General features: G+C 52.4%; 1 protein-coding gene across 3 annotated transcripts in view; it reads left to right on the top strand.

The window, feature by feature from the left end:
- Positions 1–3,162: 3,162 nt before the first annotated feature.
- The window catches only part of Faim2 (Fas apoptotic inhibitory molecule 2), a 29,364-nt gene continuing 16,028 nt past the window's right edge, over positions 3,163–16,498 (top strand). The window contains exons 1-5 of one of the 3 annotated variants that reach the window (XM_076912072.1): positions 3,163–3,466; positions 5,911–6,106; positions 10,352–10,455; positions 10,835–10,899; positions 11,278–11,331. In XM_076912072.1, coding sequence (XP_076768187.1) covers positions 3,452–3,466; positions 5,911–6,106; positions 10,352–10,455; positions 10,835–10,899; positions 11,278–11,331 — 434 coding nt within the window. In that variant the 5' untranslated portion in view covers positions 3,163–3,451. The remainder of the gene's footprint in view (positions 3,467–5,910; positions 6,107–10,351; positions 10,456–10,834; positions 10,900–11,277; positions 11,332–16,498) is intronic. The other 2 variants (XM_034517187.2, XM_034517186.2) reach the window with 2 other exon arrangements.

The raw sequence follows: 16,498 nt of genomic DNA, 5'->3' as shown, positions 1-16,498 counted from the left end.
AGCCCGTAGGCTTTGAGACCAGCACCAGGCTGAGTGGGCAGAGCCTGTAGTCCCTACTCTTGCCTCAGTAAGAACATAGTCCAGTCCCACCTGCTGGCTGACTTCCTCCTGCCTAGATCCTAGTAGAGCCTAGGTATTGTGCAGAAAAGACAGGGATGCTGGGTGGTAATGCACACCTTTAATCCCAGCACTTGGGAGGCGGAGGCAAGCAGATCTCTGTGAGTTCAGCCTGGGTTGAGTTCAAGCGCCACTGCTTTAGACCAAACCTGCCCCTGTCCTTGTAGGAGACAATGCTCTAACAACCAAACCGTTTCTTCTTTTGAAAGCTGTCTTTGAACATGTCATTACCTCCATCAAAACACTCGCAACTCCCCCTACCTTCCCACCTCCAACAAGTGTGAGAACAATCATCGGCCAGGTTGAGGATCCAATGATGGGACCCCAGGACTGCCTCATCTGGGAATCCCCTTGCTGGTCCCTGTCCTTTCCAGCACTGGTTCCTGGTTTCCTCGTAGCTGTCCTGTTCTGCTTGTACTGCATGCTTCCTGCCCTGAATGTGGTGGAAGGCTCCTTGCAGAAAGGCTGTTGAACACCACTGCAGAAGCCTCTTTCCCCCTCTCCCCTCTTGCTCCACCCCGCTCGTTCTGGCTCAAAGGTTTGTTATTTGTTTATTATATGTAAGTACACTGTAGCTGTCTTCAGACACCCATATGAGGGCATCAGATCCCATTACAGGAGGTTGTGAGACACCATGTGGTTGCTGGGAATTGAACTCATGACCTCCGGAAGAGCAGTCAGTGCTCTGAACCTCTGAGCCATCTCACCAGTCCCATTGTGGGAGTCTTAAGGAATGCCAGTTAGCTAACACCAAAAGCTAATTGCATCCTGAACATTCTTTTGGTTAAACCAGTGGTTCTCAACCTTCCTAATGCCACCCTTTGATACAGTTCCTCATGTTGTGATGACCCAACCATAAAATTATTTCATTGCTACTTCATAACTGTAATTTTGCTACTGTCAGGAATCATAATGCAAACAACTGTGTTTTCTGCTGGTCTTAGGCGACCATATGAAAGAAAGGGTTGTTCAACGCTCCCAAAGGGGTCATGACCCACAGATTGAGAACCACTGTGTTAAACCCTTTCCATGCATGGTCATTGAATCTCTCTGTGGGCCACTGAGATCAACTTTAAAACTGTGCCCACTTTTAAATACTGAGGAAACAAGAGACTCTGGGTGGGGACCTCGTTCGTTATGCAGCTTTGAAGTACAGTGCAGGATCTCCTCTGGCTTATGCTTTGATGTCACATCTAATGCCTTCAGATACCAGGGTCCACACAGTGGCAGTGCCACCTGTACTGTTGATGCCAAAACACCTGAAAACATGAGGATGTTCATGACAGTCCTCCCTCACTTGAGCAGTCTCAAGCCACTTGCCTTTAGTTCCGAAATGTTCTCGTACCCTATCTCTGCCATACACTTTTTAAACTGGTAGGTAAATAGCAATGTAAAACACCCCCAAATTACTCCACTGATACCCTCATAGGTGGAGATGGGGTAAAGGGGACTAAACAGAACCAATGTGAGTCTGAGGTAGCAATTGCCACTGGAAACAGTAATGGTGGATCAGAACTAAAAGGAGGGTTCATCGTGCCTGGTGGGGCACTAAAGAATGAGGGAGAGTGCCCCACTAAGACCATATCTCAGCAGCGGTATCTGAAGCAAGCGAGGAATCAAGACTCACGGTACCCTGGGTAACAGGTCCTGAGCTGAGTCTGTTTGCTCTCATCCAGGAAGAGCACAATCTGCAAGGCTGACTTCAGGCTCCCCGCCATGCTGGCTGTCTGAAAAATGTTACTAGTAACAATCCATGTGAGAGCTTTTCACACACCTGCAGCGGACAAAACCTGCTACAGTAAGATCAATGCTGAGACAAAGTCTCCCGCCGAGCTGGGAGCTGCATTGGGACTGCTCAGAAACTATGTAACAAGAGGAGTAAAGTCTGCACAGGGGCTTCCTGAGGGAAGGATGCAAGTGTAGAAAGGGAGGGCATTGGCTCAGCTAGGCAGCAGTGAGTGCTAGGAGCCAGGAATAACGTGGAGGAGGCGAGCTTGGCATACAGGGGCTGGGGACTACATGACTGATGGGCAGAAAGTTATCGGCTAGTCTTTCTCTCCAGGATTTATTTCCTACCTTCTCCTAGTAGAATTGAGCCTCTATCCTTCTCTCAGTGCCAGCCCTGGGCCTCTGGGAGACAGGAGACAGCATAGTCAGCTTCTGTGGCTTCTCACAGCTCCCACCAGAGCAGAATTTGTGTTCACTGTGCTCTTGCCACCATTACCCATAGGGCTTTGCAACCGATGGAGAATATAGTCCTGCTCTTAGCCTCCTTCTCTTAGAGAGATGTTGCAGCTCAGAGAGGGTAAGAACCTTGCCAAGGTCACACAGGCAGCAGCTAACTAAATTGGGGCTTGAGCCCAGCTCTTGAGTATCTGAATCTCATAAGGGCACCGTGGAAACTGCAGAGAGTGGGGATTGGTGCTGACTGAGCCTGAGGACAAGGCTAAGGGAGGAGGTAGGTGGACTGTGGAATGGAGAGAGGATGGAATTAAAATGATGGAGGCTGACAGAAGGTGCAGATAGAGGCGAGCAAGGAAGAGCTTTGAGACAGAGCTTGCGACTCCAGAAGTACCTGTCTCTACAAGGTTGAAAGAGACAGAAACTGCATTCTCCCAGATAAGCCATGAGACAGGGTGTATGGGAGGGGGCGCTATTGCTCCCATTTTACATGTGGGAAAACCAGAGCAAGGGGAGATGGCGCGGGGGGGGGGGGCGGAGGTTTGGGGGATGTTGGGGCGGGGGAGGGGGGACTGGCTAAGGCCCGGGAGCCCTGATAGGAGTCAGAGTAGAGAGACAATCCATCCAGAACGTTCCCAGTCTATGGTGAACAATGAAATAGACGATGAGAGGGGTGTGGAGATGGAGACAAATTGAGGCCATCCGAACAGGGAGGGGGAACAAGGCCGAGGCTGGTGGCTGCTTGCGCTGAGATGAGGCCCTTATACAAGCTCTGTACACTGGCAGACAGAATCAGCTGGTCGGGTGTCAGGCTGTCCTGGTGCCTCCTCCCACCCCCGCGGACCCATCCACCTGCTGCTTCACAGCTCAATGCTCCCCGGTCCCCTGGGGTGGCAGAAGTGTGTGGGAGAAGCAGAGGAGGCCAAAGCGCATGCCTTGCCCCGTTCTCAGGTCCGCAGCATCCTGCGTCCGCAGCAGCATCCTCCCAGGCCCTCCCCCTCCCCCGTGTGCGGATGGTACGCTCCGGTAAGCCTGGCCGGGTTGCAGTGGATGTTGCTAGAATCCACGCGGAGGAAAGAAGAGACGCAGGCAGGCTGCGGTGACCCAAGCGGCCACCCCCGCTTCAGGGACCCCTTCCTCGAGAGACGACATCATGACCCAGGGAAAGGTAGGGGCATGTCCCCGCCGCCTGCACCATCCTCCAATCTCTGGACCCCTACTTCCCTGCCATCCTGGGAAAGCTTTCTGAACCACTTTAAGCATCCTCTCCTGGCTCCAGTGCAAAGGTCCTTGTGGTCTTTTGCTGGTGTCAAGAGGCTAAACAGCCCGTTTCAAGGAATAGGCTTAGGACCTTTCCCAACCCCAAGGCTCTCCGCCCCTCTTCTGTCTCCCACCCCTTGCTGTGGCATTACAGAACTTAGTGCCTTGGGCCCTGTTAGTAGCCAGACTGGGTGAAAGAAGGAAGGGAGGGAGGAAGGGAAGATGAGAGAAGAGAGAGAGAGAGAGAGAGAGAGAGAGAGAGAGAGAGAGAGAGAGAGAGAGAGAGAGACTTCTTGGGGGCCAGGAGCCTTGAGGGGCAATGCTTGTGGGTGTGTCTTTAGTGCCAGATCTATTTACCTTAGGGTCATCTTTCACTCTCTCCAGACACCCCCCCACAACTCCCTTCATTATTCTACTCTGGATATGAGTATACATTTCCTATAGTTGGGAGTTACTATAGCAAACCTGAAGAAGGATGCTTTGATTTTTGTTTTGGCCAGATATGGGACTGGCTGGAATAAATCACATTCTCCTGCCTCCCCACATCAATACACCAATTTTAGGTCTGAACTACAGGGAAGGGCCTGGACAGGCTTGGGTGGTGCAGAGGGTTTATGTAACATCAACAGCCTGTGGAATTATACAACCACCAGGGCCTAGGGAGAAGGGGAGGGTCCTCTAGCCCTCTGTTTAGAGGTGCTAAGGATTCAGCAGGGAAAACAGTAGAAGGCCCTCCCTACACCCTGCTTTTTTCTTTGGTATCAGCCTAGGAATTAATGGCATCCCTCCTCAGACCCTCAGACCCTCTGTGTTCAAGCTCCTCAAAGGCCTCAAAATGATGTCATTGGGTGATACTACTTCCTGACATCAGCCACTTGGGAATGCCTTCTGTGAGAGGTGGTGGGGTCCCAGAGGTTCGGGGGTGGGGTGAGTGGGAAGGTGGGGCTACAACGGCTTTCTTAAACATGCCCCCTTCAGTCTATGTAATGAAGGGAGCCAGGGAGCCTGGGTTCCAGGTCCCATTTCCAGGAGGCAGGAGACACTGAGCTGAGCCTGGGGAAGTGGACCCTCCCTTTCCACACCCACCCCATTCTAGCAGCTAGCTTCAATTCCTGTTCTACTGGTAAGGTGCTTCAGTTCTTCAGCCCCTTGCTCCCAGATTTCCATAGTTTATTTTTAGTGGGTGAGGTGCTATAAGCCTCCTGAGGTCCAATGATCTCTGGGCTATAGAGGGAGTGAAGTCAGGGGGCTTCTCTATTGTCTCCCTGCAAGGACCACCCATATTCCTCAGCAGGACCTCCTGCAGCCAGATTGATGATGCCCTTTCTGAGGTCAGGCCTTTCTTTGGTTTCTCTTGTTTTCATCCTCTCTGTTCCAATGTTTCCTTCCCTGACCCTCACAGATGTCACTGTCTCACCAAGCTGCTGTGTCCTCTGTGCCCATCCAGGGGCCATAGATTAGTGTGGGTGGACTAGAGTTCTTAACCTGCCCTGTACAGTTCCTCCTGGGTCTCCATTCCTTGTCTCACAGGAGGGAAGGGCCTAAACTGTCTTCTGCAGCTCCTCCAGCAATGACGTTGTGGTGATTTCTTCTGGATGAGGAAGGCTGTCTCTGCAGGAGCTGCTCTCCCTCTGCCCCACAAGCTCATCATTTCCCTCCTGTCTCACTGTCCCCGTGTCTCTCCCCTCCTGCATTTCCAACCCAACAGAAAGCAGCCAGTCCTCAGGGACTGAGCCTGAGCCCTGCAGCCCTGGCCACCACATGTGGCCCTGGGACTTTAGACATCACTCTTTCTGATTCTGAGTTTCTTTGTTTTTAAACTGGTAGAACAGCCAGGCATGCTGACACACAGCTTTAGTCCCAGCACTTGGGAAGCAGAGGCAGGAGGATCTCTGTGAGTTTGAGGCCAGCCTGGTCTACAGACCTTGTCTCAAAAACAAACAAACAAATAACCAAGAGAGAATGATAATGCAAAATAAAATTGGTTGAATACAGTGACCAAGTTGGAAAGACAATGAAACGGGAGAACCTTGTGTTCAGTAATAGGGTCTCCTATGGGTCAGGCAACTGTAGGACCACAGAGGCCCAGTCCCTTCCCCAGGTTGCCCCTATGGCCTCCATAGGCACTCTGGTGGATCTCCTGTTTACTGTCTTACCTATCTTTCCTTGACTGGCCCCACCCCTCTGAGCTCTGTTCCATGGGCTCAGAACTCAGGGGTGGGTCTTGTCTGTCTCACTTCCTAGCACAGGTTGGGAGAGCACCTAGGTAGATTCCAGGAATCAAGGGGCTGGCAGGGAGGACTTGCAAGTCTCTGCCCATGGCAACTGTCTCTCTCTGCCTCTACTCTACAGCTCTCTGTGGCTAACAAGGCCCCCGGGACTGAGGGACAGCAGCAGGCAAATGGAGAGAAGAAGGATGCTCCTGCAGTGCCCTCGGCGCCACCCTCCTACGAGGAGGCCACCTCTGGAGAGGGACTGAAGGCAGGGGCCTTCCCCCAAGGCCCCACGGCTGTACCACTCCATCCAAGCTGGGCCTATGTGGACCCCAGTAAGTCTCTCAGTGACCACAGGTTGGAGAGGTAGGGGGAGCGGTGGGCACAGATGCAAAGCCTGTAGGAGGAAGTTGCAGGCGCCACGGACTTGGTGTAGCTGTGCAGAACAGTAGTCGGCGGCTTTGGAGGATGCGGATGCTAAAAGGAAGAGAGAGATACACTGTGGAGCACTCTCAGCGAGAGAAGAGGGGGCTCTTTATAAATCACGGAGCTAAGCCAACTGGAGGAGGTGACTAGGGACAAAAGCCAAGTTCTAGTCTAAGAAGGCTCTCCTAGAGCCGGGCAGTGGTGGTGCATGCTTTTAATCCCAGCACTTGGAAGACAGAGGCAGGCAGACCTCTGTGAGTTTGAGGCCAGCCTGGTCTATGGAGTGAGTCCAGGACATCCAAGGTTATACAGAGAAACCCCATATAAATAAATATAACTAAATAAACAAATAAAGCCCTCACAGAAGAAAGAGACACAACCAGGGGTTGGAAGAGATCAGAGCGGTCAGGAAGGGTTAGTGAAAGTCCATACAGCATCCATGATCTTGGCTCTGTGGGTGCCCTCTGGGTGGGGTACAGCATTTATATAGTGACTGGTCTGAAACCTTGGTAGGATCCAGCCTCTGTGCAGTGTAGAGTTGTCAGAGAGTAAGGGACTGGGGGTTCCCCTCCCAGTTTCTCTCATCCCTTCCTTTCTTTCCTCTGGGTTTTACAAGGGGCAGGCAGGCACAGTGTTGGTAGGTGTGTGGGATCAAGCTACAAGGCTGGACAGACATAAGTCATCATCTTTATCAATAGTGACATTCCAGGATCCCAGCAGTGGCCCCTCGGCTGTCTGACTGAGCAGCCTGCTGGACCTTTGCCACTGTCTGTGAGAAGGGACAGACAGTCCCTTAAGTCCTCCTGCAGGCTGGTGAGCTGGCTCAGCAGGTAAACGCACCTTGCCACAAAAGCCTGGTCACCTCAGTTTTATGCCCAGGTTCCAGGGCAGGCAGTGGAAGAAGAGAACCGACCCCTGACCCCTGAAAATTAGCCTCTGACCTCCACATGTGCTTCATAGCATGCAGGCACCCAAATCGTAAACACATGCACACATGTGCATACGCGGTCACACATGTACTTGCATATAATAATAACATAACTTTTGGGGGTTTTTTGTTTGTTTGGTTGGTTGGTTGCTTGGTTTTTTGAGATAGGGTTTCTCTGTGTAGCCCTGGCTGTCCTGGAACTCACTCTGTAGACTAGGCTGGCCTCGAACTCAGATATCCTCCTGTCTCTGCCTCCCAAGTGCTGGGATTAAAAGCATGCACCACCACTGCCCGGCATAACATAACTTTTAAAAAAAGGAATTATGTATTTATTTTATATACATGAGTACACTGCAGCTGTCTTCAGAAACACCAGAAGAGGACATTGGATCCCATTACAGATGGTTGTGAGCCACCATGTGGTTGCTGGGAATTGAACTCAGGGCCTCTGGAAGAGCAGCCAGTGCTCCTAACCACTGAGCCATCTCTCTAGCCCCATAATGTTTTATAGTTTTTGATTTTTTAATTTACATTTTCAGACCTTTTGGGGGTTTCTCTGCTGCTCCCCCACTGCCCCTCCCCCACTGTGAGTCTCTCACTGCCCATAAGGTTCTAGAAGGGATCTGAGGACAATACCCCCTCAACAAAACCTCTGGTCACAGAGCCCTTGCTCATGAGTGAGTGACCACCATGGTCCATGTCTCTTTCAAAAATAGCCCATGGTCCAGAGCACAGGTGCCTTACTCCAGAATGGCGTACTGGAAGGCCAATGCAGGTGGGGGAGTTCTTTACCATCTCAACTCTCCTGTGCTGCTTGCTGGGATGGATGCTTTATTTAAGGACAACCCTCCAAGCCCTTATGGTGAAAGGGAGGCTGATCCTTGCAGTCAGCAGGTGACAAACATTCGGTCGTGGGAAGTGTCACATCTGAGCTCATTCCTGGGGATGCAGAGTCCTGTCTGTAGCTCTGCTCTCCTGAGCTGACTGTCATGTATGCCTCCCTCAGTGACTCAGGTGTGGCGACAGATAGCTGAGTAGTTCTCTGACCTACCTATTGGACTCTCTAGGCTTCTGAAGTCTTTCTCTGCAGTCCCACTGTCAACCCCCCTTTGAGCTGCCCCTGTCACCTCACATCTGTCTTCCTGGTCACTTACTGCTCTCCCTGATCTGATTCCAGAATGAGCTATCTCCCATCCTCTCTCTTCATGATGGTTGAGGCTGCAAGGACCAAGCTCTGCCATATAAATGTCCCTTCCCTCTTGTGTCACCATTCTCTTCCCTGGACACTCCAGCTCCTGTGACCAAGAATCAGTAAGGTCTGGCTAATCTTTCTCTCTTCCCCAGCAACAGCCTCTGTTTTAGTCCCTCAGAGACGACCCTGGCCCTGCCTGGTTGGAGCTCTTCAATGGCTCTTTTCCTGGTCCTTACTCAAGTTCAAGTTCGTCTTTGTTTTGTTTTTTTGTGACGTGGTCTCAAGCAGACCTGTCTGGTCTTGTACTCACAATGTGGCTGAGGATGACTTTGAATTTCTAATTCTCCTGTTTCCATCCCCTAACACCCAGCCTTCTCTGCCGAGCCAGCTCACCAGCCTGCAGCTGAGGACTTAAGGGTCCCTTCTCACAGCCAGTGGCAATGGTCCAGCAGCTGCTTAGCTGGACAACCGAGGGGTCACTGCTGGGATCTTGGAACTGTCACTATTAGTGAAGATGTTGGTGACTTATGTCTGGCCAGCCAGTCAGGGAAGATTTCCTATATCTATGTAGAGCTCTGAAGTGTGTCTCCAGTTAGCATGTGAGGAGGAGACAATGAATGTCCCTCAGAAAGCATCTGGTGGGCTGGGTCCAGGAGCAAGTAGGCAGGTGGCTGAACGCATGTAGTCAGACTGAGAACATGGGACAGAGGAATACTCAGGGTGAGGGTGGCTGGAAGACTCTGCTCCCCCTGGCATCCTTAAAGGAACTTAAGCTTGCCTGGCATGGTAGCATATGTCTATACCCAGCACTCAGGGGATGGAAACAGGAGAATTAGAAATTCAAAGTTGCTAGGCAGTGGTGGCGCACGCCTTTAATCCCAGCACTTGGGAGGCAGAGGCAGGTGGATTTCTGAGTTGGAGGCCAGCCTGGTCTACAGAGTGAGTTTCAGGACAGCCAGGGCTACACAGAGAAACCCTGTCTCGAAAAATCAAAGAAAAAAAAAATCAAAGTCATCCTCAGCCACGTTGTGAGTTCAAGACTAGCCTGGTCTGCTTGAGACCACATCACAGAAAACAAAACAAAGACGAACTTGAACTTGAGTAAGGAGCAGAAGAGCCATTGAAGAGCTCCAACCAGGCAGGGCCAGGGTTGTCTCTGAGGGACTAAGGCAGAGGCTGTTGCTGGGAAAGAGGGGAAGATTAGCCAGACCTGATGGGCATAGGAGAGGGGACCAGGGTAGATACGTTCAGGGTTTGAGAATGGCCCTAAGAAGGAGCACAAGGGCAAAGACAGTCGAGCTTCCCCTAGGCACAGAAGATGCAGAATTTCTGTTTTATCTAACGTGGTCTCTGTGAAGTGGAACCATTGCCCAAACCAAAAGAGCCTCAGAAGGCTCTGGGTCACACAGTTTGTCCCACAGGTTGGTAGATCCACCTGTGGGTCCATTTGGCTATAGGGTCTTTACTCCTGCAAAAGCCAGAGCTTTGGGACCAGGCCTGGACCCCACGCCCTGTGCTCTCGCTCTTTCTGGACCTTCCTTCCCAGCATCCCCCTGGTTTACAGTTGAGCATCGACAGGTTCAGCTCTTCCACCCAGCATTTGGTCCCGACCCATGGGCCTTAGAACAGCTGGAGCTAGGCAGGGTATTTGGTCCCAGGACACATTGTCCGGCCAGGAGAACTGGCCGTTCTTTGCTGATTCAAAGCTGCTGGAATATGCAGGGAGGGAGACAGGGACACAAGCAGGAAAGGACATTTGTTATTACCCAGCTTGGTTCCCAGAGTCCCAACCACTGTGGAAGGAGAGGATGGGAGATTGGGAGATAACTCATTCCTGGAATCAGAGAGAGCAAGAAGTGACCAGAAAGACAGATGTGGGGTGGACAGGGGCGGGTAAAGGGGTATTTGACAGTGGGGCTGGGGAGAAAGGCTTCAGAAGCCTAGAGAGCCTTTGACATTATCATGTCATGTCGTGACATTGGCATGAAGGCTGGGTTGGCAGTGAACTCTCAGAGCCTCTACCTACCTACCCAGGCAGCAGCTCCGGCTATGAAGGTGGTTTCCCCGCAGGACACCATGAACTTTTCACCACCTTCAGCTGGGATGACCAGAAAGTTCGCCGGCTCTTCATCAGAAAGGTGCTCTGGGCTGGAGAGAGGGCAGTGAGGGGTTTGGGACCCTGTGCGGGAACCCCTGGAAGGACCTTGGCCCAGCCTCTGCCTGCAGAGGGCTTACCCTCTCTCCTGCCATCCCAGCTCATGGCTCCTCCTGGCGTGTGCTTCTGAAGTCTCACCCAGGGCCCTTGCTCCTTGTCCTCTGGGCTCTGTAGGCTGTTCCACCTGAGGGTCTGGCACCCTTCCTGTTCTTCCACTTGTCTGAATCTGTCCAGTGACCCTGTGAAGGAGGGTGGAAGCATCCAATAGGGAGGTCTGGATTCAAACGAGTCCCTGGGAGCTGGGGTCTCTCAGAGACTTGTTGGGGCTCAGAGCCCCCCAGACTGATCATTTCCTCTCTCAGGTCTATACGATCTTGTTGGTCCAGCTGCTGGTGACCTTGGCTGTGGTGGCTCTCTTTACCTTCTGGTGAGTTAGCAACGTGGACTGATGTCTTCCAGGAGGGCCATGGCTAGGCCTGGGGCAGGGGGATGCCATCAGACCTCTCCTGGACTGTCCACTCGGAGAGAGAGGCTGCTGATATCCTCCTGCTGGGGAAGGGTGTTAAGTGTGCATCATGTAAGAAGTTCCTCAAACTGGGGGTGGGGGGGTGGGGCCTGCAGGCATCTGTGATGCTTCGTTTGGTATTGCTTCAGTCACCCACCCAGGGTCCCCCAGGTCCCAGCCTGCCCATCCAAAGCCCAGTTCCACCTCCCTTCTCTGAGTTCATGCAGGGCAGGCACAGACATTGAGCAGGAACAGACCTGGGGTAGCTTCTGACTCTGTCCCATTTTTTTTTTTTTACAGTGACGTCGTTAAGGACTATGTCCAGGCCAACCCAGGCTGGTACTGGGCATCCTAGTGAGTATTCCCCACCCCAGGCTCCTTCCTAGAGATACTCGCTGTGTTCCGTTGAAAGATCCAAGACATGATATTCCCACATCCAAGGGGGGAAAGCCTCAAAGACCCCTAGCATGGCCAGGAACAACTTTTGGATTGCTCGAATCTGACAGCTGGAGGTTGGGGGCAGGTGGCAGTCTGGCCAGGGGCGGGGCTAGGGCCCAGGAATAGAGAGAGCTGGTACCTTGACCCTTGGAGGGAAGGGGCCGGAGTATTTTGACCTTCTTTAATGATAATGTTGCTACTCCTATTAACATTGTTATTAATACTTATGAAATTATTAATCATAAGATCCACCACTTAACGAGTGCCTAATTAAGGGCTGGGCATTGTTTTGTGTGCTCAGAGTACAGTATTGCATTTGATCCTTAAATCTACTAGGTATGATTACCTCAGAAGACCTTAAGACTCAGAGAGGTTGAGTAATTTGCCCAAGATCACACAGCTAGTCGGTGGTAGAGTTGGGTTCAAGTTAAGACTTGTGCTCCTAATCCCTCTGCCTGGCAGTCTCTCTTGCCCGCCAGGCACTTGGCTAACAGTAGCCCTGTATTCTTTAAGGAGAATGGCAGGCCGTTTGCAAGAAGAATCTTGAGGTTGTAGGTGACTTGGACCCTCCTTCCTGGTAACTAAGGAATAATTTGGGATGTTTCCAGGCCAGAACCATCCTAGAGTCAGAAAACTCTTCTCTCCATAGTCCCCATTGGCATCCAGTATGAACCAGCCCTGTACTGGGGCTTCTGGGCAGGAGGCCTCTGCTTATAGGAGGAGGTAGTGGGTGGTGTGAATGCAAAGGAACTTGCTCAGTTGCCAGGGATGAATGATGCAGACTTCACAGGGTGGACAGGGTTGGGAGCACTGCTGCAAGAGGCTAGACTGACAGACGAACAGAAGGACATCCCAGAGAGCAGCAGGGCCCTTGTGGGCTAAGCATCAAGACATAGCATGGCAGAGGAGCCGGCACACTGACTGGTCCAGCCTGTTCTTGAATAGGGATCCAGTGTGGAGCTGGACTCAGCCCCGTGAGCCACCAGAGCCTAGAATGGGCTTATGGCTAGCACAAGTGGGCCAGAGACTAACAGTAAGGAGACTTCCCAGGATTCCAGGAGTGAAGACAGAGTCTTTCCTGGGGCCCAGGACAGAAGGACAGTCAGCAGCCCAGGAGGGAGGGCCGAGTCCTAGGGAGTTGGGAGGCACTGTGAGTACATCTAATGAGGCCCCAGGGACGGCCACCTTAGCCAGCCCACACAACAGGTTGGCATGGCTCCTTGCACGTCAGGCACCGTCTGGCAGGCATAGGTCCCCCTGAGACCTTGGAAATAGTGTCCTGGCCCCTCTTCTGTGACACAGTCTGTGGGATTCCATGTCCTGAGTTCCTGAGGGCAGGAACAGCTCAGGGAGGTGGGCAGAGTCAGTTGTACTGTGCCAGAGAGGTATGGATGGGGGGGAAAGGAGCATCCGACCATGGCATGGTGACATTCAAAGAGAAAGCAGTGGTGAGCAGGTGGAGAGAGGTGGGAAGTGGGTGTGGCCTGTGCTCTCCTGGGACACCACGAAGTTCAGTCACCAGTCGTGCCACCTCTTCCTGCAGAAGGCCTACCTGAGGGTCTACCCTGCCCTCCACATCCCTTTAGTCTCTCCATCCTGCCTCTGAGTCTTGCCTTCTCACCTCCGCGTGATCAAATGCTCCCTGAGGGCTCCCTTGTTGTCTCTTCCTGTTGGGACAGCATTCATAACAGTGAGAATAAAACAACCCTTTTTAATGGGTGAGGCACAGTGCCAGGCGTTTCATGTATAGCTTTAACAAACCTGCCAAGAAGGTGCTGCCATGAGCTCCATTTCACAAGGTGAGGAAACTGAGAGAAGCCCCTGAGCATCGGAGCCAGGGTAGAAAGATAGACCCGCCTGACAGCCACACGCTTGCCCACTGTGCACTGCTGACTGTAGCCCCGGGCGCTACGGCAAGTCAGCTGGAAAAGGCCAATGGGTTTAGTACCAGGTCTTTGCCTGAGTCTCAGTCCCTGTCCTGACACTAAACAGACTGTCTGAGGCCCTGGGGCTGAGGCTTCGACCGGAAACCAAATGTTCTTGCTCACACACAACCCCTCTCTTTGAGCTCCCTCAACCCTGGCTTTCTCAAGGCCCCTGTCTCACTCCACTGGGTTCTCTCCTAATTGTCTGATTGCTCCCACTGGGCATGGTGTCTGTGGCAGAGCAGAGGGACCAGAGAACTGCAGGCAGGGGAGGAGAAGCGTGAGGCAAGGGATGGGGTGGGGGTGGCTCAGGAAAGCTGTCAATCAGCCAGCTTCCAATGACAGCAAGCAGCTTCCATCCACGAGTCCAGCACAGCGACAAGCCTGTGCCAAGTGCTTAGGCTGTACCCCCCACCCCCCACCAGGCCTCCCAGAGCTGCCAGGCGATCTTTCTGTTCTGTATTACAGAGGACTGGGACTGGCTTGTTAAATCCTTGTCCATGGCCACAGACTCATGGCAGGCCTGGGACAGGACTTCTGGCACCAGGCTCCAAAGCTGTACCATGGTCTTTGGAATCCTGAGTCTCTCCAGCCTTCCTTCTGATGCCTGACTTAAGGGTGAGGAACTAAGAGAGTACAGAGAAAAGGACATGGGGACCCTGGTCCCAGGAAGCTTCTGGACTGGCTAGAGTGACAGGAGACACATAGCCAGGTGTTCTGTTACTGTTGTAGGTGTTGAAGTGACTGAGACCCTCTGTAGCAGGTGCCAGAGTACATCCACTAGGCACAGAAGGGATCTGCTGTCCCCCATGTGCAGGGTGACCACAGCTCTGGCACCTGGCATCTGATTGCAGTGGCACCTCTGGAGTCAGCTTCACATCCCAACGCCGCCTGCTTGGTTACTGTTTTGGTCTGGCTTTTGCATTTCATGCAGAAATATTTGAAGAGCGCTTACTGGTGTCGGGCTCCAGATTAGATGTCATAAAAAAGAAGTAAGCTGGCCTCCAGGGGACCAGGGGCCATGTGAGCTGAGCCACCTGAGGCTACGGTCAGAGCTGTCTGTGCTACAGAGGAAGCCCTGTCAAAGAAGGAGTCTCAGTCTTGCCAGTGGAGTGATGGGCATGTTTCAAGGGTGCAGAACAGGTTGTGATGAGAAGCAGGAGGGTGGATGAAGTATGGTGACTGTAGAGGTGAGAAGCCAGCCGCGGGTGGGCTGTGCTGCAGGTGCCAAGTCCTCTGGGGAAACATGTGGTCTGATTGGCCTGTGTGGAAAGTGGAAGGCTGGCTGCTGGAGGGCTACAGTCCCAGCCAGAGTGAAGAAAGAAAGAGGTGGCCCAACCTCAAAGGGAGGTGGTGGAGATGGAGGGGAGAGAGAGGCCTGAGTGGGCGGCTGAGCAGATGCAAGTGATTAATTGGGTGTGGTGGGGCGAGCAAGCACCAAGACCGATGCTGAGGCCTCTGGCTGGGCAGCTGGATGGCTGCCTGGCATCCTCGGCAGTGGGAGAGTCGGGGGTACAGGGTCAGGGAATGCAGAACTCAGCTCTACCCCACTGCATCTGATATATTTCTGAAAAGCTTCTGTTCTCAGGGCAGCCAAATAGATGCTCCAGTCTAGTGCTGAGAGGGAAAAATGGAGATCCAATGTACGGGCTCATCCATGGGGTGAGTGAGCCTCGCTGGGGCTAGGGTGAGCAGGGCAGGGGGAGAGTCTGCCTTGAAGAATCAGTCTCCTTTAGAGGCTCCTTAAAGGAGACTGAGAAGGAGTGGCTGTGAAGGGAGGAGGGAACCCAAAAGTGTGTCAGTGTGGAACTGGGAAAACAATAGGAGTGACCAGACATCGAGCTCAGGTAATGTAAGGACCGGGTGACAACTGAACTCAACAGGGTCATCCTGACGTGACAAAGCCAGCTCTCGTTACATTACGTGGGGCCGAGGCCAGGTTGTTGGGCGGGTTGAAGAGATGAAGAGACACTGAGTAGACTCTCAGGAGAGCTTCTGAGAGGTAGCTCTCTGCTGGAGCTAGAACCAGGGAAGATGCTGAATGAAGATGGGGAGAAGCCAAGGAGGTTGACAGGGGAGACCAGGTGACCCCAGGACGGTTAAAGTAAGCAGTCACTAGGCTTTTGAGAGCCTGGGACCCAAAGGCCAGACTGGGGACATCAGTTTGAGAAAGGGTTGAGGGACAGAAAGTCTGGTAGCTCTGCATGAGGTTTGCAGGTGATGGTCCAGGAGCCAGAGGACCCTCCCTCATTATCTCAGATCTTTCTGGAACATAGCAGAGAGTGAGGCAGCCTGGGAGATTTGGGGAAGGAGGAGGCTGTTTGGAATTGCTGTCAATGGAGGGCAGGTGAGACTCTGGATGGGGGGCGGGGAAAGGACTGCAAAGCCATGCTGAGGGGCTGCTGAGGGTGGAGCCCATGTGTCAGCAGTCTGTCTTAGGAGCTCAGCCCACATCTTCCATCACGTCATCTTCGACCCTTGCTTTCCAAAAAACTTAGCAGTCGACCACCAGCTAGCCACTTCCCACTGGACAGGGCTGCCTGATCCACAAATTGATTCCACTTCCTGTTGTGCCATGTGCGGCTAGGCCAGTCAGTGCTGAGCCCACAGCCTGGTAGTAAAAGCAGCTAACAAGATGGCTGTAGGTAGGGATGAGAGAGGTAGCGTGTGGCAGTGGTTGGAAGGCAGCTCCCTTCAACTGGTGCACCTTGGTTTCAGCCTTTCTGCAACAAGATAGCTTCACAAACCATGGACACGTCATCTGACCTCATCTGTAAAGGAGAACACAGCCTACAAAGAAGGGGGGATTGTGTCAATATTTATTAAACACAACCCAAAACAAACATCAACCCAGTTCCTCTTGTCCATGTAGATAGTTCCAGGCCAGCCAGAGGTACACAATGAGGTCTTGCCTCAAAAACTATATAAATAAACAAATAAATAAGCATCTACCCAGCACACCAAATATATTTTATAGTAACTTTTCATTTGCTTTTTATTTATCTATCATTTCTGAGGCAGGGTCTCCCATGGAGTAGGCTAGCCTCAGACTCCATAAGTAGATCAAGATGACCCTGAGTCCCTGGTTCTTGGACCTGTACTTCCGGTGTGCTAGATTGAACCACCACACCATGGTGACCAGCATGAGTTTTGGTTTT

Source organism: Arvicanthis niloticus, chromosome 13 (assembly GCF_011762505.2).
Source record: "Arvicanthis niloticus isolate mArvNil1 chromosome 13, mArvNil1.pat.X, whole genome shotgun sequence".
In the NCBI taxonomy this organism is placed as follows: domain Eukaryota; kingdom Metazoa; phylum Chordata; class Mammalia; order Rodentia; family Muridae; genus Arvicanthis; species Arvicanthis niloticus.
This window is presented reverse-complemented; position numbering and strand designations above follow the sequence as displayed.